Genomic DNA, 27,057 nt, shown 5'->3' with positions numbered 1-27,057 from the left:
TCTAGAGAGAGACCGTCTTACTTGAGGTTTGCCAGCGTTTTGATCACGGCAAACTCCCGTCTCTGCCCGGGTGGCATCCAGCGATGCCTCTCTGCCAAGGCCAGCGTCCGCCCGCCGAAACCAAACATGGCGGAGAAGCCGAAACGCAGAAGGCGACCCAGACAACTGAAACTACACACATCTACCTCCTGATGGTGTCCTGGAGAGACACACAGATTGGAAACAAAGTATAGATATCACAGATATCAAAGACTGTACTGTATGAAGTTGGCATCATGATGCTGCAGCTGGAATGACATGTTTCTACTGGATGAAGTGTTCTCTGTCAGCATTCCTCCACTTCCGTGGTACGCCTACATTTAGTCCAGCATCAAAATGGTGAATTATTTACCCCTGGTTAATAACTTCCATTATAATCAGACTATGTCATAGCCATAGCTCTTGTGGCAATACAGGCTTCTGATGGTACAGACACAGGTCCCATCCTATTGGCCTACACACATTCTTGACCTCTTTCTGTCTCGCCCATATATGGCTCCCCGATCCCATACCTCATGAATATTCATTATGGTCTAAAACATCCTGCCAGTTGGCCTTATTCACATGCGTAAATATGGCTTAATTAGAAAACCAACAAGCCCTATATCAGCCTGTCGTAAATAAGCATCACCATGCCCTGTTGGTGTCAGGTGTTCTGTGTTGTTGTTTACATTAGTTTGCCTCTAAGTCAAAAGGCTAGACATATTTTAAGACCAAAATAAATAAATTTGTCTGTGTGTTCATTTCTAATCAGGTGAGATTTGACAGCTTTTTGGAAGGAGGAAAGGTTCAGTCATGTCAAAAAGACGACTTAAGAAATGTTTGTTTGCATTCCCTGAATAAGATGCTTAGACAGGGAGATAAATTATCAAATGCTGCTCCATATTGTTAACTCAGAATAAAGTGTGAATTGTATGACATATTCTCACAGTGCTATTATATGTGGACACGAATGTGAACACAAAACAACTCATCCATCTACATAACCGCTGACAGGACTGGACTGAACTGCAGGCCTGGGTGCTGCTAGAAGTCTCACCTAGCTCAGTGTTATGGATTACAGCACCATATGGTTCATAACGTAAGACAGATGATTTAATGAAGAGTAGGTTTATCTCGTTTAGTTGAGGTCAGCATTGGGTTTATAATGGAAGTCTATTGTAGCATGAGTGATTGTTTAAATGGGATTTTCATTTGTACTGTACACACAATATTCTGCATGGGATAGATGCCATTTTTCCATAACATTTCAAACTGGTTTCAGTACACATTGTACTGCACTTATAACACAGAGACAGATAATGCAAGAAATGTATTGCTGAAATGTCCACATAAAGAGGATTATTTTCTATTGTTCTATGATTTTGCACAACAGGAGAAACCTACAAATGATATTTTGTGTGTCATGTTTTCCAAGCCCTGCTACTATGTATAATCCCTTGACACAAGCCCAATCCTCTTGTCTGTCAGGCTAAGCCCAGACTCACACAGCACAGACAACATAACAGACCAGACAGTTAACTACCTGGAACTTCCAACTCCTTCCTCAGACAGACAGAACAGATGGACAGACACATAGACAGACGATAGCCTCACTGAGGTATAAAGCAGATCCCTGCAGTCGGTTGTGGACCAGCAGACCAGCCAACAGATGTATAGTATAGGTGTGTGTGTGTGTGTGTGTGTGTGTGTGTGTGTGTGTGTGTGTGTGTGTGTGTGTGTGTGTGTGTGTGTGTGTGTGTGTGTGTGTGTGTGTGTGTGTGTGTGTGGTTTTAGGTGTTTGTATTCTCTGTGACACCAGAACCAAGGCAGCTACTAGATTTATTAACACTTATGTTCAGTCTGTCACAACAGACTCAGTGAGTGTGAGAAAAACCTATCTAGTCATATGAGAAAAAACAGAGACCGTGTGAGGGACAGAATGACAGCCCTTCCCTGTCGTTCTCCAGGGACTGTACATTCTTCCAGGGGACGTGTTAACCAGATCTAGACGATAATACCAGCAACTCTGCTCAGAGCCTCCCACATCCCACAATGTCAGCTATGGAGCTAATTAAGTACTTTATGGAGCTAATTAAGGACTTTATGGAACTAATTAAGGACTTTAAGCACCAGATTGCGCCAACTACTAGTTTCTCACCTATCATTCTATTGTGGCAGAAAATACCTTATAATTCTGAAACTGGTACTCTGTGTGTGGATCACACACGCACGCGCACGCTCACACACGCACACGCACACGCACACACACAACTCGGTGGACTAGTAAAGTAAATATGCATGCCATTTACATAGTAATCCAGTCAGTGTATATTTGAGCTGCATTAGGGAAGGGGAAAGGGGGATACCTAGTCAGTTCTATAACTGAATGCAATCAACTGAAATGTGTCTTCCCCATTTAACCCAACCCCTCTGAATCAGAGAGGTGTGGAGGGCTGCCTTAATCGACATCCACGTCTTCAGCGTCCGGGGAACAGTGGGTTAACCGCCTTGTTGTATTCAGCGCATGTGACAAATAATATTTGATTTGATTCACTCAGGGGCAGAATTACAGTTTTACCTTGTCAGCTCAGGGATTCAATCCAGCAACCTTTTGTTTACTTGCCCAACGCTCCTACCCGCCAGGCTGTTCCTTTGCAGCTCTATAATCAGTAGTATTGTAGTGATGTCTACAGATGAAATGGGATAACACAGTAGAATATGAGAACGTACCCATGATGATGTGCATTGCAGCAGTAACAGGATGCCGTATGCCATGGACAGAACAGGCCACCACGTCAGTGGACCCTGGGGAGAAAGACATGCAGAACAGTGGAATATAAATGATACAGTCATCAAACAATAGGTAGTTCTCACAGGGGAATGTCTTTACCATCCAGGTAGTTTGGCTATTCACTCATCTTACAGTATATCAATTCTCTGATTTCCCAAACCTATAATGGCTGACCTTATTATTGCAGAAGTAAGCCACCTGATTGTAGCAAGCTATCACGATTCACAGTGATACAAAAGACGAGGAAACGTATGCAAACACACTGTATCTCACTGTCTGTAGAGGTTGGGTTAATAATGAACAAAATGAGCACTTTGTTAGAGGAAAGTCATTCAACTTAATATTGTCTGATGCCAATTAGGCTGAGTTTACCTTGCGGTCAGCGGTGGCCGGAATAGAACAGGTGTCAGTGTGTTTGTACAGATTACAGACATAGACAAACACACAGGAGAGAGAGAGAGAGAGAGACATAGAGCAGAGCGAGAGAGAAAGAGATGGAGAGAGAGAGCAGAGAGAGAGAGAGAGAAAGACAAAGAGCAGAGCGAGAGAGAAAGAGATGGAGAGAGAGAGAGAGCAGAGAGAGAGAGAAAGATGGAGAGAGAGAGAGAGAGAAAGACAAAGAGCAGAGCGAGAGAGAAAGAGATGGAGAGAGAGAGAGAAAGATGGAGAGAGAGAGGGAAAGAGATGGAGAGAGAGAGCAAGAGAGAGCGAGAGAAAGAGATGGAGAGAGAGAGAGAGCAGAGAGAGAGAGAAAGATGGAGAGAGAGAGAGCAGAGAGAGAGAGAGAGAGAAAGAGATGGAGAGCAAGAGAGAGCGAGAGAAAGAGATGGAGAGAGAGAGCAGAGAGAGAGAGAGCAGAGAGAGAGAAAGAGAGAGAGAGAGAGAGAGAGAGAGAGAGAGAGAGAGCAGAGAGAGAGAAAGAGATGGAGAGAGAGAGCAGAGAGAGAGAGAGAGAAAGAGATGGAGAGAGAAAGTCCATAAACAAACAACTTCTGGCAAAATTGGAAAAAACTAAACAAGACAAATTAGCGATACATATGGACAACCCATTTTAAAACATTTTACAACACCGTTCAAATTGACACAAACACACAACAACGCCAAATTCATGAAAAGTTCAGTGGATTAGAAAAAGCTATAAAGGACAATCAAAATCCATTGGACTCCTCAATTACTGACCAGGAGCTCAATAAGAAACTTCAGAAACTTCTTTACTCTGAAATGTAAAAAAGCATGCGGACCTGATGGCATCCTAAATGAGATGCTCAAACTCACTAGTGCAAAATTTCAATTGGCTAAATTAAAACTGTTTAATTTGATCCTGAGTTTAGGTTATTTCCCTGACATCTGGAACCACAATCTTTAAAAACGGAGACAAATTTAACCCTAACGATTACAGAGGCATTTGTGTGAACAGTAACCTGGGGAAGGTTTTCTGTAGTATTATAAATGTAAGAGTTCTAAATTTCCTTAATAAGCACAATGTCTTGAGTAAAAGCCAAATTGGATTTATACCAAAACATCGCAAAATTATTTATTATTATAAAGCTTGCTTTATCGACTTCCAAAAAGCATTTGATTCTATTTGGCATACAGGCCTGTTCTACAAATTTCTTGAAAGTGATGTAAGGGGTAAAACATATGACATAATTAAATCCATGTATACTGGCAATACGTGCAGCATTAAAATTGGCAAGAAAATAACATAATTCTTTAACCAGGGGCGAGGCCTTCGTCAGGGTTGCAATCTGAGCCCTGCACTCTTCAATATTTACATTAACGTATTGGCCACTACTGTAGAAAAATCCTCAGCCCCTGGTGTTAGTCTCCACAATTCAGAAGTTAAATGCCTACTCTTCGCAGATGACCTATGCCTGCTGTCACCCACAGCACATGGCCTACAACAGAGCCTGGACCTGCTAGAGCAGTACTGCTAGACCTGGGCCTTGGCAGTAAACTCCAAAATGACTAAAATAATGATTTTCCAGAGAAGATCCAGATCTCAGGGAATTAGACCAAAGTTCTTAATTGGTACAAAATATATAGAGTACTGCACACACTACAATTACTTAGGTTTAAAAATAAGCTCAACTGGACACCTTAATGAGGCAGTAAATGAACTGAGAGAGAAAGCACGCAGGCCATTCTACGCCATTAAAAAGCAAATTCAAATTGAAATAACTATTCAAATTTGTCTAAAACTAATTGAATATGTCATTGAACCAATTGCACTTTATGGCAGCGAGGTGTGGGGTCCACTTGCAAAAGAAGATTTTATCAAATGGGACAAACACCCTAATGAAACCCTGCATGCAGAGTTCTGTAAGATTATCCTACATGTCCAGAGGAAAACTACAAACAATGCATGCAGGGCAGAATTAGGCCAATATCCACTAATAATAAAAACTAAAAAAAGAGCAATTAAGTTTTGGAAACATCTAAAATGCAGTGACCCCCTCTCATATCATTACCAAGCCCTGCAATGGCAAGAGCTGAGCAAATAAAAGAGCCCTCATCCAGCTGTTCCTGAGTTCACAAACCTGTTCTACTAACACACTGAAGCCTCAGGACCAGAACATCCAATCAATCAGCATAAACCAAATTACAACACAGTCAAAACAAAACTATATTGCTTATTGGGAAACACAAGCACAAACACAAAGCAAAATGCAGTGCTATCTGGCCCTAAATCGACAGTACACCGTGGCTAAATATTTGACCATGGTTACTGATCAAACAACGCATCACTGGGGGCAAACTCCCTGCCCTCCAGGACACCTACACCACCCGATGTTACAGGAAGGCCATAAAGATCATCAAGGACATCAACCACCCGAGCCACTGCCTGTTCACCCCGCTATCATCCAGAAGGCGAGGTCAGTACAGGTGCATCAAAGCTGGGACCGAGAGACTGAAAAACAGCTTCTATCTCAAGGCCATCAGACTGTTAAACAGCCACCACTAACATTGAGTGGCTGCTGCCAACACACTGACATTGACACTGACTCAACTCCAGCCACTTTAATAATGGGAATTGATGGGAAATTATGTAAATATATCACTAGCCACTTTAAACAATGCTACCTTATATAATGTTACTTACCCTACATTATTCATCTCATATGCATACGTATATACTGTACTCTATATCATCGACTGCATCCTTATGTAATACATGTATCACTAGCCACTTTAACTATGCCACTTTGTTTACATACTCATCTCATATGTATATACTGTACTCGATACCATCTATTGTATCTTGCCTATGCTGCCCTGTACCATCACTCATTCATATATCCTTATGTACATATTCTTTATCCCCTTACACTGTGTATAAGACAGTAGTTTTGGAATTGTTAGTTAGATTACTTGTTGGTTATTACTGCATTGTCGGAACTAGAAGCACAAGCATTTCGCTACACTCGCATTAACATCTGCTAACCATGTGTATGTGACAAATAACATTTGATTTGATTTGATTTGAACCTTAGAAAAACCTTGACAAAGTACAGGCTCAGTGAGCACAGCCTTGCCATTGAGAAGGGTAGACACAGGAAAACCTGGCTCCCTGTAGAGGAAAGGCTGTGCAATCACTGCACCACAGCAGAACCTGAGACGGAGCTGCATTTCCTGACAAAATGTTAAAAAAATATAAAACAATTAGAGTGTCATTTCCCCAAACTTGAAACCATTATTCAAGGTTTCAAAGACCTCTCTGATGAGAGTAGGCTACCTGTCCTGTTGGGGGCGGACGCAGAGAGCTGTGAGTTGGCAGCACACTACATTGCTGCCTGCCATAAGATGAGGGACAGTGTCTGACAGACCAATCAACCTGCACATGTACTCTACTGTATGCTTATTGTTATTGTTGAATGTATGGTTATTTTGACACTTGGTTTTGTTGTTACTGTTGTCCCATTGACAATTCTGATTATCATTTTTATATTGTAAATATCCAAAGAGATGGAGAGAGAGAGAAAGAGATGGAGAGAGAGAGAAAAAGAAAGAAAGATGGAGAGAGAGCAGAGAGAGAGAAAGGAGAGAGAGAGAGAAGGTTGTCTGTCACTTGGTGAGTAGGCATTTCCTTTCATGCTGCTATCTGCCATGTTGTTTGCGCAGATGAACAGGATATAAGAACTGATGTCTGTAAATGAGTTGGTCTATAGACAGACTGGCTGGGTGAGAAACTGACCTTTCCCGCCTCTCCTCTGACATGGTGGCGTGGATACCACGGAACACATTTATTTTGTATTTTTTTATTTTACCTTTATTTAACTAGGCAAGTCAGTTAAGAACAAATTCTTATTTTCAATGACGGCCTAGGTTAACTGCCTGTTCAGGGGCAGAACGACAGATTTGTACCTTGTCAGCTCGGGGGTTTGAACTTGCAATCTTCCGGTTACTAGTCCAACGCTCTAACCACTAGGCTACCCTGCCTGCCGAGTCATATCACACAGATCGGCTACAGAAAGATACACCTACCAAGTTTCTGCTACTGTTATACAGTTACAACCCCCCCCCAGACCCTGCATCTTCATTGCTGCAATTACATTTGATAAGGAGGGTAAAGGGAATTTCAGGTATATTTTCATTCATAACAAATACAGATTGGTGATTAGTCGTATAATTTAATTTAAAAAATACATTGAAATGTGAGTTACATGTAATTGAGATACTTAAAGTAGCTAATACATTTCTAAAAGTTTAGAGGGGATAAGCGTTGTAATTGCTTATTATGCATGAACTAATAATTTGCATAGTGTGATTAATAACCTCTTTACTCTATTGTCCCTTATAATCCAATATATCTACAGTGTAGATAAATGCCACCTGAGATTTCCCCCATTCTACAATGGAACTAGTGTCGATGATAATATAGTATTTTGCATCATCAGTTGTGTTAGCATCTATTGTTCCTAGCCATTGTTGTGGGTGGTGTTCACATTATCACCAGCGATGGCGATTCCACCCTCATTAATTACCTCTTCCCAAAAGACACACACTTGTTCATACTGCGCCAACAATGTTAGCATCTCCATGTGAACACTGTACATCACCCATACATACAACAGCACTACAGATGAAGAGAGATAACATGCAGGAGGAGAGGTGGAAGAGAGAGATAGAGAGACAGAGAGGAAATAAAGAGAGAGAAAGAGTAAGAGAAAAAAGTGAGAGTGAGAGATAGAGAGAGAAACAAAATGTCCTTGGAAGTGTGCAAGGCACTTCTGCAGAACAATTAACTTAATTAAGCAGACATCATGAATATTCATATGCCTGTTAATGTCTCCCCACCCTGGCCGGCAGATGAATGTGATGCTAGTCTAGTCAAGCATGTCTCAAAGAGAGAGAATAAGAGACCGAGAGAGAGATAGGGAGAGAGAGATAGGGAGAAAAAGAGCAAAAGAGAGACAGAGGGAGAGAAAGAGAGTGAAACAGAGAGAGGGAGAGAGAGAGAGACTCTGGAAGGGAAAACTAACGGCACCAACATTTTGGTGGTTTGTCTGGAATATCCAAGAAATTAATAGTCCCCCTGAAACCCTTTAAACCGGTCCAATTAATTTAAATCCTGTTGTTTATATGCTACACATACCAAACAGCTGTATAATATGTATGTAGAAATTAGAAATGGTTTCTTGATTAGCATGCTCAGGGCATTTAATTGGCCTTTCTCTAAATTAAATGTATTTGTGATCCTCTGTGTAACACTACTGATTCTGTTTAAGTAAGATGATGTGATGACTGGATTATTATTATTTTTTTATAACGATGTAAAAGTTTTAACTATGACAGCAATAGCAATTCGTTAGCTCAACTTTAAAATCTCAGAAAACAAACAAATGCATTAAATGCAAGAAGTGTGAGATAGATAATAGATATGGATATTGTTGAGACTATGGATATAATTGTTAACTTTGACAGTACCATAATACCACCTATCTTTTAAATTCAAATGGTGTAATGTTGGTAAACTGTGGAGCAGACCTGTGTATTTGAATATTTGTCATTTAAATTCTCGTTTTCTGTGTATTTGTGTATTTTCGAATCATGGGGCCCGAATCAACTGCTTTTTCAAAACTTTCCATGTGTATTTCCAAAAACATTCTAATGTTCAACTACTTCTGTTTTCAAATAAAACATTTCAAAACACTTACTTACCAAATTACTTTGAAAGTAACTGAAATCCCCTGAAATCCCCGAAACAGTATTTGAACACGGGGCTGCTGTGGAGCTTGTCTATTACTTCCTTCAACAAAGGAGATATGATCACATCCCTCCTCAGTCTCAGGGGTGACCTATTCCTGGTACAGCGGTATCTATTCCTCCTAGGGTGCCGATCTCACCTCGCTCTCCTGTTTGTGATTGGAAACTGTTTACAAATACTCCATAGGGAAACCCACTAATGAAGAGATACAGTGACTTCTGAGCATCCAATTTGCAGGGGGTGCAGAGTTGGACGGCTTCCATTCTTGGCTGCTAACAGCAGCACTCAATTTTACCACCACAGCCTAGAATGACACATGAAGGTCAAACTGTTGGCTTAAAAAGCCAGACTGGCCCACGCCAGCATTGTTGATAGCCTCGCTGCTGGCTGTGGTGTGTAGGGTCATTCATGGCGTGTGTGTGTGGCTATGAGGGTTTAATCCACAAATAATTGGAGTGATGAGCTCTTTGTAACCATCAACTGCATGAGGCTCAGAATCAGCTAATGTCTGAGCCACATGCATTTACAAAGGTTGATAGACTGCCAATGTTCACAATTCTAAAGTGCAGTAGAACGCTGTATAATCGTGGTTCTGTCTCAAATAGAAGGCAATTAGCTCCCAGTGCAATCAAATCAAATTAAACCAAATTAAAACCAAATTAAAAATTATACATTTGCTTCAACGAACAGTGTTTTCAATAGAATAAATCACTCTCTCTATGGAAATGTCCTTGATATGGGATAATATTGAGATGTTTGTGAATTACATGGTTCTGAATATGTTTTGATTAGATTAAAGAATAATTTAGATCTGTTAGCACATTTTACAGTGCTGTAATGTGAGAATCCTCTGTCTGCTATGCTTCAAGAAAACATTTAGAAGCACCCTGACCTCTATGGCCTGATGGTGTGTAGTAACATACAAACTAAAACCATTCAAACCAATATGGTGTTCTAATAGCAGATGTACTCTTCATAAACTATAGGGTCATCTCATCACCTGGGGAAAAGTTGTTCTAAATATTGGGGAGGATTGAGAACAGCTGCAGAGGAGAGTGGTCAAGCCACCCTTGCTCTTCACCTGCTGGGGTGTCTGTGTGTGTGTGTGTGTGTGTGTGTGTGTGTGTGTGTGTGTGTGTGTGTGTGTGTGTGTGTGTGTGTGTGTGTGTGTGTGTGTGTGTGTGTGTGTGTGTGTGTGTGTGTGTGTGTGTGTGTGTGTGTGTGTGTGTGTGTGTGTGTGTGTGCGTGTGTGTGTGTGTGTGTGTACCACCATCCTTGCTCATCACCTGCTGGTATTAGCCCTAGAGGAAGTGTTGCTCGGACAGGCGTGAACATGGAGTCTGTGTCCCTGCCTGCATCCATCTGGGCCCGGAGCAACAGCCCATGGGCCACCTCGGCCACCGAGCCATCCCCACCGACAACCACAACCCTGGGGGAAACACACACACACACACACACACATGAGATAGAGCACACACGAAAATAGGCACACACTAAGCAATCAAATCCTTCTGTTCACCTGATTTAGAATTCCTCACAATCAAATGTAGACTGCATTATCTTCCAAGAGAATTCTCTTCGATTATAATCACAGCCGTATATATCCCCCCAAGCAGACACATCGATGGCTCTGAACGAACTTTATTTAACTCTTTGCAAACTGGAAACCATTTATCCGGAGGCTGCATTCATTGTTGCTGGGGATTTTAACAAAGCTAATCTGAAAACAAGACTCCCTAAATTTTATCAGCATATCGATTGCGCAACCAGGGGTGGTAAAACCTTGGATCATTGTTACTCTAACTTCCGCGACGCATATAAGGCCCTGCCCCGCCCCCCTTTCGGGAAAGCTGACCACGACTCCATTTTGCTGATCCCTGCCTACAGGCAGAAATTAAAACAAGAGGCTCCCACGCTGAGGTCTGTCCAACGCTGGTCAGACCAAGCTGACTCTACACTCCAAGACTGCTTCCATCACGTGGACTGGGACATGTTTCATGTCGTCAGATGGAAATATTGACGAATACGCTGATTCGGTGTGCGAGTTCATTAGAACGTGCGTCGAAGATGTCGTTCCCATAGCAACGATAAAAACATTCCCAAACCAGAAACCGTGGATTGATGGCAGCATTCGCGTGAAACTGAAAGCGAACCACTGCTTTTAATCAGGGCAAGGTGTCTGGTAACATGTCCGAATATAAACAATGCAGCTATTCCCTCCGCAAGGCTATTAAACAAGCTAAGCGTCAGTACAGAGACAAAGTGGAATCTCAATTCAATGGCTCAGACACAAGAGGCATGTGGCAGGGTCTACAGTCAATCACGGACTACAAGAAGAAACCCAGCCCAGTCACGGACCAGGATGTCTTGCTCCCAGGCAGACTAAATAACTTTTTTGCCCGCTTTGAGGACAATACAGTGCCACTGACACGGCCTGCAACGAAAACATGCGGTCTATCCTTCACTGCAGCCGAGGTGAGTAAGACATTCAAATGTGTTAACCCTCGCAAGGCTGCAGGCCCGGACGTCATCCCCAGCCGCGCCCTCAGAGCATGCGCAGACCAGCTGGCCGGTGTGTTTACGGACATATTCAATCAATCCCTATACCAGTCTGCTGTTCCCACATGCTTCAAGAGGGCCACCATTGTTCCTGTTCCCAAGAAAGCTAAGGTAACTGAGCTAAACGACTACCGCCCCGTAGCACTCACTTCCGTCATCATGAAGTGCTTTGAGAGACTAGTCAAGGACCATATCACCTCCACCCTACCTGACACCCTAGACCCACTCCAATTTGCTTACCGCCCAAATAGGTCCACAGACGATGCAATCTCAACCACACTGCACACTGCCCTAACCCACCTGGACAAGAGGAATACCTATGTGAGAATGCTGTTCATCGACTACAGCTCGGCATTCAACACCATAGTACCCTCCAAGCTCGTCATCAAGCTCGAGACCCTGGGTCTCGACCCCGCCCTGTGCAACTGGGTACTGGACTTCCTGACGGGCCGCCCCCAGGTGGTGAGGGTAGGCAACAACATCTCCTCCCCGCTGATCCTCAACACGGGGGCCCCACAGGGGTGCGTTCTGAGCCCTCTCCTGTACTCCCTGTTCACCCACGACTGCGTGGCCACGCACGCCTCCAACTCAATCATCAAGTTTGCAGACGACACAACAGTGGTAGGCTTGATTACCAACAACGACGAGACGGCCTACAGGGAGGAGGTGAGGGCCCTCGGAGTGTGGTGTCAGGAAAACAAACCTCACACTCAACGTCAACAAAACTAAGGAGATGATTGTGGACTTCAGGAAACAGCAGAGGGAACACCCCCCTATCCACATCGATGGAACAGTAGTGGAGAGGGTAGCTAGTTTTAAGTTCCTCGGCATACACATCACAGACAAACTGAATTGGTCCACTCACACTGACAGCGTCGTGAAGAAGGCGCAGCAGCGCCTATTCAACCTCAGGAGGCTGAAGAAATTTGGCTTGTCACCAAAAGCACTCACAAACTTCTACAGGTGCACAATCGAGAGCATCCTGGCGGGCTGTATCACCGCCTGGTACGGCAACTGCTCCGCCCTCAACCGTAAGGCTCTCCAGAGGGTAGTGAGGACTGCACAACGCATCACCGGGGGCAAACTACCTGCCCTCCAGGACACCTACACCACCCGTTGTTACAGGAAGGCCATAAAGATCATCAAGGACATCAACCACCCGAACCACTGCCTGTTCACCCCGCTATCATCCAGAAGGCGAGGTCAGTACAGGTGCATCAAAGCTGGGACCGAGAGAATGAAAAACAGCTTCTATCTCAAGGCCATAAGACTGTTAAACAGCCACCACTAACATTGAGTGGCTGCTGCCAACACACTGTCATTGACACTGACCCAACTCCAGCCATTTTAATAATGGGAATTGATGGGAAATGATGTAAATATATCACTAGCCACTTTAAACAATGCTACCTTATATAATGTTACTTACCCTACATTATTCATCTCATATGCATATGTATATACTGTACTCTACATCATCGACTGCATCCTTATGTAATACATGTATCACTAGCCACTTTAACTATGCCACTTTGTTTACTTTGTCTACACACTCATCTCATATGTATATACTGTACTCGATACCATCTACTGTATGCTGCTCTGTACCATCACTCATTCATATATCCTTATGTACATATTCCTTATCCCCTTACACTGTGTATAAGACAGTAGTTTTGGAATTGTTAGTTAGATTACTTGTTGATTATCACTGCATTGTCGGAACTAGAAGCACAAGCATTTCGCTACACTCGCATTAACATCTACTAACCATGTGTATGTGACAAATAAAATTTGATTTGATTTGATTTGAATTGTTTTACAAGGGTTCTTTGGGAAGGGTGATGGTTTATTTAGTTTATTTTCAGCAAACTTAACATGTGTAAATATTTGTAGGAACATAAGATTCAACAACTGAGATATAAACTGAACATGTTCCACAGACATGTGACTAACAGAAATTGAATAATGTGTCCCTGAACAATAGGGGGGTCAAAATCAAAAGTAACAGTCAGTATCTGGTGTGGCCACCAGCTGCATTAAGTACTGCAGTGCATCTACTCTTCATGGACTGCACCAGAGTTGCCAGTTCTTGCTGTGAGATGTTACCCCACTCTTCAACCAAGGCACCTGCAAGTTCCCGGACATTTCTGGGGGGATTGTCCCTAACCCTCGCCCTCCGATCCAACAGGTACCAGGCGTGCTCAATGGGATTGAGATCCAGGCTATTTGCTGGCCATGGCAGAACACTGACATTCCTATCTTGCAGGAAATCACGCGCAGAACTAGCAGTATGGCTGGTGGCATTGTCATGCTGGAGGGTCATGTCAGGATGAGCCTGCAGGAAGGGTACCACATGAGGGAGGAGGATGTCTTCCCTGTAACGCACGGTGTTGAGATTGCTTGCAATGACAACAAGCTCAGTCCGATGACGCTGGACCCTCCACCTCCAAATCTATCCCGCTCCAGAGTAAAGCCTCAGCGTAACGCTCATTCCTTCGATGATAAACACAAATTTCACCTTTATTTAACCAGGGAAGCTAGTTGAGAACAAGTTCTCATTTACAACTGCGACCTGGCCAAGATAAAGCAAAGCAGTGTGACAGAAACAACAACACAGAGGTACACATGGAATAAACAAGCGTACAGTCAATAACACAATAGAAAAAAAATAAAGTCCATATAGAGTGTGTGCAAATGGCATGAGGAGGTAAGGCAATAAATATCACTGGAGTGATAGATGAGCAGATGTTGATGAGCAGATGATGGTGTGTAAGTAGTGACACTGGTGTGCAAAAGAGCAACAAAGTAAATAAAAACAACATGGGGATGAGATAGGTAGATTGGGTGGGCTATTTACAGATGGACTATGTACAGCTGCAGTGATCAGTTAGCTGCTCAGATAGCCGATGTTTAAAGTTAGTGAGGGAAATGTAAGTCTCCAGCTTCAGCGATTTCTGCAATTCGTTCCAGTCACTGGCAACAGAGAACTGGAATGAAAGGCGGCCAAATGAGGTGTTGGCTTTGGGGATGACCAGTGAGATATACCTGCTGGAGCATGTGCTACAGGTGGGTGTTGTTATCGTGACCAGTGAGCTGCGATAAGGCGGAGCTTTACATAGCATAGACTTATAGATGACCTGGAGTCAGTGGGTCTGGCGACGAATATGTAGCGAGGGCCAGCCGACTCGAGCATACAGGTCGCAGTGTTGTGTGGTATAAGGCGCTTTGGTAACAAAATGGATGGCACTGTGATAGACTACATCCAATTTGCTGAGTAGAATGTTGGAAGCTATTTTGTAGATGACATCGCTGAAGTCGAGGATTGGTAGGATCGTCAGTTTTACTAGGGTAAGTTTGGCAGCGTGAGAGAATGAGGCTTTGTTGCGAAATAGAAAGCCAATTCTAGATTGATTTTGGATTGGAGATGTTTGATTTGAGTCTGGAAGGAGAGTTTACAGTCTAACCAGACACCTAGGTATTTGTAGTTGTCCACATATTCTAAGTCAGAACCGTCTACAGTAGTGATGCTAGCCGGGCGGGCGAGTGCGGGCAGCGAACAGTTGAAAAGCATGCATTTGGTTTTACTAGTGTTTAAGAGCAGTTGGAGACCATGGAAGGAGTGTTGTATGGCATTGAAGCTCGTTTGGAGGTTAGATAGCACAGTGTCCAAGGAAGGGCCAGAAGTATACAGAATGGTGTCGTCTGCATAGAGGTGGATCAGGGAATCACCCGCAGCAAGAGCGACATCGTTGATATATACCGAGAAAAATGTTGGCCTGATAATTGAACCCTATGTTACCCCCATAGAGACTGCCAGAGGCCCTCTGATTTGACACACTGAACTCTTGTCTGTGAAGTAGTTGAGGCAGTCATTTGAGAAAGTCACCAGGCGAGGAAGTCATTTGAGAAACCAAGGCTATTGAGTCTGCCGATAAGAATACGGTGATTGACAGAGTCGAAAGCCTTGGCCAGGTCGATGAAGACGGCTGCACAGTACTGTCTTTTATCGATGGAGGTTATGATAACATTCAGTACCTTGAGCGTGGCTGAGGTGCACCCATGACCAGCTCGGAAACCGGAATGCACAGCGGAGAAGGTACGGTGGGATTTGAAATGGTCAGTGATCTGTTTATTAACTTGGCTTTCTAAGACTTTAGAAAGGCAGGGCAGGATGGATATAGGTCTGTAACAGTTTGGATCTAGAGTGTCACCCCTTTGAAGAGGGGGATGGCCGCGGCAGCTTTCCAATCTTTAGGGATCTCAGACGATACGAAAGAGAGGTTGAACAGACTGGTAATAGGGCTTGCAACAATGGCGGTGGATAGAGAGGTTCCAGATTGTCTAGCCCAGTTGATTTGTACAGTTCCAGGTTTTTGAGCTCTTTCAGAACATCTGCTATCTGGATTTGGGTAAAGGAGAAGCTGGGGAGGTTCGGGCAAGTAGTTGCGGGGGTGCAGAGATGTTGGCCAGGGTTGGGGTAGCCAGGAGGAAAGCATGGCCAGCCGTAGAGAAATGCTTATTGATTATCATGGATTTATCGGTGGTAACCGTGTTACCTAGCCTCAGTGCAGTGGGCAGCTGGGAGGAGGTGGTCTTGTTCTCCATGGACTTTACAGTGTCCCAAAACCTTTTGGAGTTAGAGCTACAGGATGCAAATTTCTGTTTGAAAAAGCTAGCCTTTGCTTTCCTGACTGACTGTGTGTATTGGTTCCTGACTTCCCTGAACAGTTGCATATCGCGGGGACTATTCTATGCTATTGCAGTCCGCCACAAGATGTTTTTTTGCTGGTCAAGGGCAGTCAGGTTTGGAGTGAACCAAGGGCTATATCTGTTCTTAGTTCTACACTTTTTTGAAAGGGGCATGCTTATTTAAGATAGTGAGGAAATTACTTTAAAGAACAACCAGGCATCCTCGACTGACGGGATGAGGTCAATATCCTTCCAGGATACCCGGGCCAGGTCAATTAGAAAGTTTTGCTCGCTGAAGTGTTTTAGGGAGTGTTTGACAGTGATGAGGGGTGGTCGCAGACCCATAGCGGGATGCAGGCAATGAGGCAGTGATCGCTGAGATCCTGATTGAAAACAGCAGAGGTGTATTTGGAGGGCAAGTTGGTCAGGATAATATCTATGAGGTTGCCCATGTTTACGGATTTAAGGTTGTACCTGGTGGTTTCCTTGATAATTTGTGTGAGACTGAGGGCATCTAGCTTAGATTGTAGGACTGCTGGGGTGTTAAGCATATCCCAGTTTAGGTCACCTAACAGAACGAACACTGAAGATAGATGGGGGGCAATCAATTCACATATGGTGTCCAGGGCACAGCTGGGAGCTGAGGGGTTCTTTAACAGGCGGCAACAGTGAGAGACTTATTTCTGGATATTCATTTTTAAAATTAGAAGCTCGACCTGTTTGGGCATAGACCTGGAAAGTATTACAGAACTTTGCAAGCCAGCTCTGCAGTAGATTGCAACTCCTGCCATTTGGGCAGTTCTATCTTGATGGAAAATGTTGTAGTTAGGTATGGAAATCTCTGAATTTTTAGTGGCCTTCCTAAGCCAGGATTCAGACATGGCAAGGACATCGGGGCTGGCGGAGTGTGCTAAAGCAGTGAGTAAAACAACCTTAGGGAGGCTTCTGATGTTAACATGCATGAAACCAAGGCTTTTTCAATTACAGAAGTCAACAAATGAGAGTGCCTGGGGACACACAGGGCCTGGGTTAGACTCCACATCACCCAAGGAACAGAGGAGGAGTAGGATGAGGGTACGGCTAAAGGCTAGCAAAACTGGTCGTCTAGTGCGTTGGGGACAGAGAATAAAAGGAGCAGATTTCTGGGCGTGATAGTAAAGATTCAGGGCATAATGTGCTGATAGGGGTATGGTGGGGTGCGGGTACAGTGGAGGTAAACCCAGGCACTGAGTAATGCTAAGAGAGGTTGCATCTCTGGACACGCTGGTTTTACTGGGTGAGGTCACCGCATGTGTGGGAGGTGGGACAAAGGAAGTATCTGAGTCATGTACAGTGGGACTAGGAGTTCCGCAGTAAACTAAAACTATGATAACTATCCTAAACAACAGTATACAAGGCATATTGACATTTGAGAGAGACATAAAGCAAGGCATAAAGCAATCACAGGTGTTGATTGGGAGAGCTAGCTAAGACAACAACAGGTAAGACAACAACAGCTAATCAGACAACAACAACAGGTAAAATGGCAATGAATGGGCAGAGAGGGTCGGTTAACTACACACAGGGCCTGAGTTCGGGGCTAGGGCCGACAGATAAACAAAGGTAAACAAAGTGGAGTACCGTGATTAATGAACAGTCCAGCAGGCATCAGCTATGTAGCCAAGTGATCATAGGGTCCAGGATGCAGCAATAGATGGAACAGGGAAGCCGCAGGGTAGTCGTTGCTATGCTAGCACGCGGGAGACACAGCGTTTAAAGTTAACAGGCCGGGGTAAGTAGAAGCGTCTGCTCCGACATCCGGCTGTAACGGCGTTCGTTTGTCGAAAGAGAGTCGGACCAAAATGCAGCGTGGTTGTTACTCATGTTCTTTAATGAATGATCGCGATACTTGAAATAACTATAAATATACAAAACAACAAACGGAACGTGAAAACCTATACAGCCTGTCTGGTGAACACTAACACAGAGACAGGAACAATCACCCACGAAATACACAGTGAAACCCAGGCTACGTAAATACGGTTCCCAATCAGAGACAACGAGAATCACCTGACTCTGATTGAGAACCGCCTCAGGCAGCCAACCTATGCTACACCCCTACTCAACCGCAAATATATAACGAAAACACAAAACACTATGACCAAGGCGTGACAGAACCCCCCCCCCTAAGGTGCGGACTCCCGGACGCACCTCAAAACCATAGGGAGGGTCCGGGTGGGCGTCTGTCCATGGTGGCGGCTCCGGTTCGGGACGTGGACCCCACTCCATTAATGTCATAGTTCCTCCCCTTCGCGTACTGGGATAATCCACCCTCGCCACCGACCATGTCCTAATAGTCCTCACCCAGAACCCCACTGAACTGAGGGGTAGCTGGTGACTGAGGGGCAGCTTGGGACTGAGGGGCAGCTCGGGACTGAGGGGCAGCTCGGGACTGAGGGGCAGCTCGGGACTGAGGGGAAGCCCGGGACTGAGGGGAAGCCCGGGACTGAGGGGAAGCCCAGTACTGAGAGGAAGCCCAGTACTGAGAGGAAGCCCAGGTAGTAGGCTCCGGTAGATCCTGGCAGGCTGGCGGATCTGGAAGATTCTGGTTGACTGGCAGATCTGGAAGAGTCTGGTTGACTGGCAGATCTGGAAGAGTCTGGTTGACTGGCAGATCTGGAAGATGATGGCTGACTGGCGGATCTAGCTGTTCTGGCTGCTCCATGCAGACTGACAGCTCTGGCTGCTCCATGCAGACTGACAGCTCTGGCTGCTCCATGCAGACTGGCAGCTTTGTGCAGACTGACAGCTCTGGCTGCTCCATGTAGATTGGCAGCTCAGGCTGCTCCATGCAGACTGACAGCTCTGGCTGCTCCATGCAGACTGACAGCTCAGGCTGCTCCATGCAGACTGACATCTCAGGCTGCTCCATGCAGACTGACAGCTCAGGCTGCTCCATGCAGACTGACATCTCAGGCTGCTCCATGCAGACTGACAGCTCTGGCTGCTCTATGCAGACTGACATCTCTGGCTGCTCCATGCAGACTGACAGCTCAGGCTGCTCCATGCAGACTGACAGCTCAGGCTGCTCCATGCAGGCTGACAGCTCTGGCTGCTCTATGCAGACTGACAGCTCTGGCTGCTCCATGTAGATTGGCATCTCAGGCTGCTCCATGCAGACTGACAGCTCTGGCTGCTCCATGCAGACTGACATCTCAGGCTGCTCTATGCAGACTGACAGCTCTGGCTGCTCCATGCAGTCTGGCAGCTCAGGCTGCTCCGAACAGGCAGGAGGCTCCGGCATCGCTGTAGAGGAGGAAGGCTCTGGAAGCGTTGAACAGGCGGGAGACTCCGACAGCGCAGGAGGGAAGGAAGGCTCTGGCTGTGCTGAACAGGCGAGGCGCACTGAAGGCCTGGTGCGTGGTGCTGGAACTGGTGATACTGGATCGAGGACACACACAGGAAGGCTGGTGCTGCGGGGAGCTGCTACCGGAGGACTGGTGTGTGGAGGTGGCTCTGGATAGACCGGACCGTGCAGGCGCACTGGAGCTCTTGAGCACCGAGCCTGCCCAACCTTACCTGGCTCGATGCCCACTCTAGCCCGGCCAATACGAAGAGCTGGTATGAACCGCACCGGGCTATGCACCCGCACTGGAAACACTGTGCGCTCCATAGCATAACACGGTGCCTGCCCGGTCTCTCTAGCCCCCCGGTAAGCACAGGGAGTTTGCACAGGGAGTTTGCGCAGGTCTCCTACCTGGCATAGCCATAATCCCTGTAAGCCCCCTGAGCCCCCAATACATTTTTGGGGCTGCTTTTCGGGCTTCCTTGCCAACCGTGTTCCCTCGTATCGTCGGCTCCTATCTCCTGCTGCCTCTGCTCTACCAAGTGCCTCCACCTGTTCCCATGGGAGGCGATCTCTTCCGGCCAGTATCTCCTCCCAAGTGTAACAACCTTTGCCATCCAACACGTCTTCCCATGTCCATTCTCCGAATAATTCATCCTCCTTTCGCTGCTCCTGCTGTCGTTGCCTGTTACCACGCCACTCGGTCCGTGTGTGGTGGGTGATTCTGTAACGACGTTCGTTTGTCGAAAGAGAATCGGACCAAAATGCAGCGTGGTTGTTACTCATGTTCTTTAATGTAGAAGAGCGATACATGAAATAACTATAAATATACAAAACAACAAACGGAACGTGAAAACCTATACAGCCTGTCTGGTGAACACTAACACAGAGACAGGAACAATCACCCACGAAATACACAGTGAAACCCAGGCTACCTAAATACGGTTCCCAATCAGAGACAACGAGAATCACCTGACTCTGATTGAGAACCGCCTCAGGCAGCCAACCTATGCTACACCCCTACTCAGGCGCAATCCCAATGCCTACAAAACCCCAATACGAAACACAACATTTAAACCCATGTCACACCCTGGCCTGACCAAATATATAACGAAAACACAAAACACTATGACCAAGGCGTGACACCGGCAAAGGCCAGTTGAAGGCACAGCGGATGGAATTACATCTGCGGACTAGTCGTAATGGTACGGCGGGGCGCCGTTTCGACGAAGGGACCGTGCCAGATGGCGAAAGAGGTATTATAGATGTGGTAATTTCGTTTGCTAGCAGCTGGCGGCCTAGCTCAGGGCTAGCTTTGGGGCTGGGTCACTCAGTGGCAGCTAGCTTGCTGTGATGATCAGAAGTAATGGTCCATGGTTTACGCCAGGCGTTGTAGTGGAGAAAAACAGTCCGAGGCTGGCAGGTATTATCCAGGCTAAAAAACGTCCGGTGCCTGAGCAGAGGGTAAAAGCCGCTAGCAGCGGCTTTAAGTTCGAAAAAAAAGGCAGATCTGTGTCACATTGAGTGAGGCAGGTTACCGGAAGGTATATTTAATTTAAAAATGGAAAAAGATGGATTTAAAAAAAAATATATACAAAAAAATACAAAAAACACAAAAAGTAAATGAGAGGACGAGAAACCACGTCTGCAAAGCTACGCCACCTTGGAAAGGCCATCACCCCTGGTGAGACAAAACCGCGACTCCTCAGTGAAGAGCACTTCAGTCCTGTCTGGTCCAGTGACGGTGGGTTTGTGCCCATAGGCGACGTTGTTGCCGGTGATGTCTGGTGAGGACCTGCCTTACAACAGGCCTACAAGCCCTCAGTTCAGGTTCTCTCAGCCTATTACGGACAGTCTGAGGACTGATGGAGGGATTGTGCGTTCCTGGTGTAACTCGGGGAGTTGTTGTTGCCATCCTGTACCTGTCCTGCAGGTGTGATGTTCAGATATACCGATCCTGTGCAGGTGTTGTTACACGTGGTCTGCCACTACGAGGACGATCAGCTGTCCGTCCTGTATCCCTGTAGCGCTGTCTTAGGCGTCTCACAGTACGGACATGGCGATTTATTCAGTCCTCATGCCTCCTTGCAGCATGCCTAAGACACGTTCAAGCAGATGGGACCATGGGCATCTTTCTTTTGGTGTTTGTCAGAGTCAGTAGAAAGGCCTCTTTAGTGCCCTAAGTTTTAATAACTGTGACCTTATTCTCCTGTCCTATTCGATGTCCTGTGTGAATTTAAGTGTGCTCTCTCTAATTCTCTCTTTCTTTCTCTCTCTCGGAGGACCTGAGCCTGAGGACCATGCCTCAGGACTACCTGACATGATGACTCCTTGCTGTCCCCAGTCCACCTGGCCGTGCTGCTGCTCCAGTTTCAACTGTTCTGCCCTATTATTATTGGACCATGCTGTTAATTTATGAACATTTGAACATCTTGGCCATGTTCTGTTATAATCTCCACCCGGCATAGCCAGAAGAGGACTGGCCACCCCACATAGCCTGGTTCCTCTCTAGGTTTCTTCCTAGGTTTTGGCCTTTCTTGGGAGTTTTTCCTAGCCACCGTGCTTCTACACCTGCATTGCTTGCTGTTTGGGGTTTTAGGCTGGGTTTCTGTACAGCACTTTGAGATATCAGCTGATGTACGAAGGGCTATATAAATAAATTTGATTTGATTTGCCTACCGTCTGTAAGCTGTTGGTGTCTTAACGACCGTTCCACAGGTGCATGTTCATTCATTGTTTATGGTTCATTGAACAAGCATGGGAATCAGTGTTTAAACCCTTTCCAATGAAGCTCTGTGAAGTTCTTTGGATTTTTCCGAATTATCTTTGAAAGACAGGGTCCTGAAAAAGGGACGTTTCTTTTTTTGCTGAGTTTATATAACCCCAAAAAGGGTTGTAACCACAGCGGAACCTTTTTGATGGTACTATATATATATATATAACTTTTTTTATGTTCTTTATTGAACCTTATGAAGGATTCTCTACAGCACCATAAATGTTCCATTTAGAACCTTATGAGCATGGTTATTTAAAGAACCTTCAAAAAAGGTTCCATATAGCACATAAAAAGGTTATGCTATGGTTACAAGCCCCCCCCAAATTATTTATAGCCTAACTATATAGAATCATTCGTTCTATATAGTTAGGAAAGGACAAAGTACAGGGTTACACACTCACACACACACTGCCAATACCATGAAACAGCTCAGGGTAAATGTATGAGTAAGGACGTGCTCCCCTCAGCCTATGTAGCTGATCACTGATCACTGGGTAAACATGACATACTGACATAACATGATAAATCAGTCATATTAATCACCTGACTAAACAGAGAAGGCGTGTGAAACACAGGTCATGGCCAGACAGACACACACACACGCAAGAACCCCCACATACAGATGCACACACGCACACATGCGCACACCCCTACTGTCTACACTCATCATAATTACTGAATGAGAATGGAGCTGCCCTTGAGACTTCTTTAGTCAAGCAGTGGTATACAAGACATTGGTCTGATTCGCCGCTATCTGAGTGGACTGATCCATTGTGGAAGCCATGGGGATGGCACAGTCCATCACTCTAAGAGCCGTGCTACTGAAATTGTATATGGTTATATTATGTAAGAACAACTGTGCTACACTAATAAAAATAATATTATTCTATAACAAATGCCCTTTCTCCCGCATTGGGATAGTGGTCGCTGTCCACGGTTCTGAAACACATTAGTGCGCTGTTGAATTGGCACCTTTTCCTAGACCATGTTGCTATTATGTGCATAATAGCAACGTTAACCAGCATATTGGTGTTGAGAACAATGTGGCGGAGTTAGCAGGTGAATGAGGAGACGAGGAAACATCCCTTGCCTTATTGTCTAAGAAACCCTAACTTAATTAGGTCTATAATCAATAGCCTAACTGTTGAACGTGCCTGGCTTTATAAATCATCCATATATATCTACAGAAAAAAAGACTGCTTCTGCTTATGTTGTCTGATTGAGTGTTTGTTTAAGCCTACTGTTTTCTCGAGCACCAAGCCTCAACCACTTGTCGGATGAACAATTTCACAAATCCGGCTGTTTTTAATCTTTGCTATGCTGTAATAAAGGCTTCAGACTTTTTCTCTCTCGTTAGAACAGCCTCTCTGGTATTATTTATAATTCCTTTAACGTTGTTTAAACTGTTCCAAATTGTCATTAGTAGGCTTAGTATAGCAGCCTTGTATAACCACCATCGAGCTGTAGGCCAAGGAGCGCATCCTGTTTAGTCTTAATACCGTAACTTAGGCATATTTCGATATGTAGGCTACTGTATCAATCAATCATTCACCAGTTCATGTCATCACACAGCATACCAGTCATTCATGATTTAAAATGCAATTAAGCATTTTAGTTTACAAATAAAATAACAAAGTGACCCTTAAATAATTAGCGTAAACAATAACTGAACCTCTACTAGAGCTGGCTGGAGTGTTTACGAACATATTCAACCAATCCCTATCCCAGTCTGCTGTCCCCATATGCTTCAAGATGGCCACCATTATTTACCACCACAAATCGATGCTGGCAATCAACAAGATGTATAGGGCCATAAGCAAACAAGAAAATGCTCATCCAGAGGCGGCACTCCTAGTGGCCGATGATTTTAATGGAGGAAAACTGAAATCTGTTTTTACCTCATTTCTACCAGCATGTCACCTGTGCAACTAGAGGGGGAAACAACTCTAGATCACCTTTACTCTACACACAGTGATGCATACAAAGCTCTCCCTCGCCCTCCATTTGGCAAATCTGGCCATAACTCTATCTTCCTGATTCCTGCTTACAAGCAACAACTCAAACAGGAAGTACCAGTGACGCACTCAATTCGTAAATGGTGAGATGAAGCAGATGCTAAGCTAGCAGACTGTTTCACTAGCAGAAACTGGAATATGTTCCGGAAATCATCCAATAACATTGAGGAGTTGACCACATCAGCCACCAGCTTTATTAATAAATGCACCGGCGACGTCGTCCCCACAGTGACCGTACGTACATATCGCAACCAGAAGCCATGTGTTACAGGCAACATCTGCAATGAGCTAAAGTTTAGAGTCAATGAGCGTGACACTAATCCATAGGCTTCTAGGAAATCCTGCTACGCCCTCCTACAAACCATCAAACATGCAAAGTGTCAATATGGATCCTACTACACCGGCTCTGATGCTCGTCGTATGTGGCAGGGCTTGCTAACTATCATAGATTACAAAGGGAAACCTGGCCGAGAGCTGCCTAGCAGACGAGCTAAATGGCTTCTATACTCGTTTCGAGACAAGCAACACTGAACCATGCATGAGAGCACTAGCTGTTCCGGACGACTGTATGATCACGCTCTACGTAGCCAATGTGAGTAAGGCATTTAAACAGTTTAACATTCACATGGCCGCAGGGACAGATGGATTACGAGGACGCGTACTCAGAGCATGCGCTGACCAGCTGGCAAGTGTCTTCACTGACATTTTTAAACTCTCCCTGACCGAGTCTGTAATACCCACATGTTTCAAGCAAACCACCATAGTCCCTTAGCCCAAGAACGCCAAGGCAACCTGTCTAAATGACTACCGCCACGTAGCACTCACATTTGTAGCCATGAAATGCTTTGAAAGGATGGTCATGGTTCACATCAACACCATCATCCCAAAAACCCTGGACCCACTCCAATTTGCTTACCGCCCAAATAGATCCACAGATGACGCAATCTCTATTGCACTCCACACTACCCTTTCCAACCTGGACAAAAGGAACACCTATGTGAGATTGCTGCTCATTGACAACAGCTCAGCGTTCAACACCATAGTGCCCACAAAGCTCATCACTAAGCTAAGGACCCTGGGACTGAACACCTCCCTCTGCAACTGGATCCTGGACCTCCTGACGGGCCACCCCACGGGCTAAGGGTAGGCAACAACATATCTGCCACGCTGACCCTCAACACGGGGCCCCTCATGGTTGCGTGCTCAGTCCCCTCCTGTACTCCCTGTACAACCACGACTGTGTGGCCAAACACGACTCCAACGCCATCATTAAGTTTTCTGATGACACGACAGTGGTAGGCCTGATCACTGACAATGATGAGACAGTTAATAGGGAGGAGGTCAGCGACCTGGCAGTGTGGTGCCAGGACAAGAACCTCTCCCTCAACGCTGACAAGACAAAGGATCTTATTGTGGACTACAGGAAACAGAGGGCAGAACACGCCCCCATTCACATCGACAGGGCTGTAGTGAAGCAGGTCAAGAGCTTCAAGTTCCTTGGTGTGCACATCGCTAAGGACATCAGTGGGGCCGAACCCCCTTCAATCCAGGACCTCTATACCAAGCGGTGCCAGAAGAAGGCCAAAAAAGAGACAGCCACCCAAGTCATAGATTGTTCTTTCTGCTATTGCACAGCAAGCGGTACCAGAGCACCAAACCTGGGACCAACAGGCTCCTGAACAGCTTCTACCCCCAAGTCATAAGACTGCTGAACAGTTAGCCAAATGGCTACCCGGACTATTTACATATCCTCCCTTTATTATTTATTTAGCGTAATTGTTTTGCACTGATTCCCTTGCACTGGCTCTATCCACACACTCACACATACTACACTGAAACTCCAACACACACACTACATATACTCACACACACAAACACACACACTAACATATTGACGCCACACACTCACACATGGACACACTTTCACATACGCTGATGCTTCTCTGTTTATTATATATCCTGATTGCCTCGTCACTTTTACCTCTACCCGCATGTACATACTTTATTACCTCAAATACCGTATCTGGTACAACTGCACATTGACCGGTTACTGGTACTCTGTATATGGCCTTGCATTTGTTTTTATTGCGTTACTATGTCCTTTTTTATTTAACACATATTTTCTTACTTTTTAACTCTGCATTGCTGGGAACGGGCTCGTAAGTAATGATTTCACTGTAAAGTATACACCTGTTGTAATTGGCCATGTGACCAATACAACCTAGAACTATCTAGTATTTTAGTCAAATCTATTTGGATTATTTGAAAAGATAATTCGCATTAAATGTATTAAACAGTCAGGACATGTTATGGATGCAGCATTCAAATTGGCAAATTGAATGTTTTTTTATTTTTAAGGAATTGGTTGCAATCTGTCATCTGCCTGCTGCAAAATAATTCATTAAAATTGGCTGAGCCTACTAAACTCCTATAAGCACATTACTAATACATGAACACTGAGGAGGAAAGTTTATCATAGTTCATTTCAGAAACGCATTTGAACAATATCTTATATTACTGTTTCTAAAAAGATTAGTTTAGCCTCCAATCCATGGCTAGTTGTAATTAAAGGGTGATTATACTGTGTAAAATGGTATTTTATTGGCCCCTTCCGTTGAAATTATATGCCTGTTAGTAAGGTTTTGCTATTGAGCTGTAATTTACTAAGCA

The 27,057-nt window shown here is 44.9% G+C and overlaps 1 protein-coding gene across 50 annotated transcripts in view; it reads right to left on the bottom strand.

Annotated features, from left to right (window-relative positions):
• The window catches only part of cerkl (ceramide kinase-like), a 104,657-nt gene that overhangs the window by 17,820 nt on the left and 59,780 nt on the right, over positions 1–27,057 (bottom strand). For 49 of the 50 annotated variants that reach the window (XM_052522599.1, XM_052522640.1, XM_052522641.1 and 46 more), the window contains exons 5-7: positions 10,307–10,449; positions 2,752–2,826; positions 22–199 (exon numbers count right to left, since the gene is read on the bottom strand). In XM_052522599.1, coding sequence (XP_052378559.1) covers positions 22–199; positions 2,752–2,826; positions 10,307–10,449 — 396 coding nt within the window. The remainder of the gene's footprint in view (positions 1–21; positions 200–2,751; positions 2,827–10,306; positions 10,450–27,057) is intronic. The other variant, XM_052522651.1, reaches the window with a different exon arrangement.

The sequence above is a fragment of the Oncorhynchus keta genome, chromosome 7, assembly GCF_023373465.1.
Source record: "Oncorhynchus keta strain PuntledgeMale-10-30-2019 chromosome 7, Oket_V2, whole genome shotgun sequence".
Classification (NCBI taxonomy): Eukaryota; Metazoa; Chordata; class Actinopteri; order Salmoniformes; family Salmonidae; genus Oncorhynchus; species Oncorhynchus keta.
The sequence above is the reverse complement of the archived record's forward strand: the minus strand, read 5'-3'. Positions and strand labels throughout refer to the sequence as shown.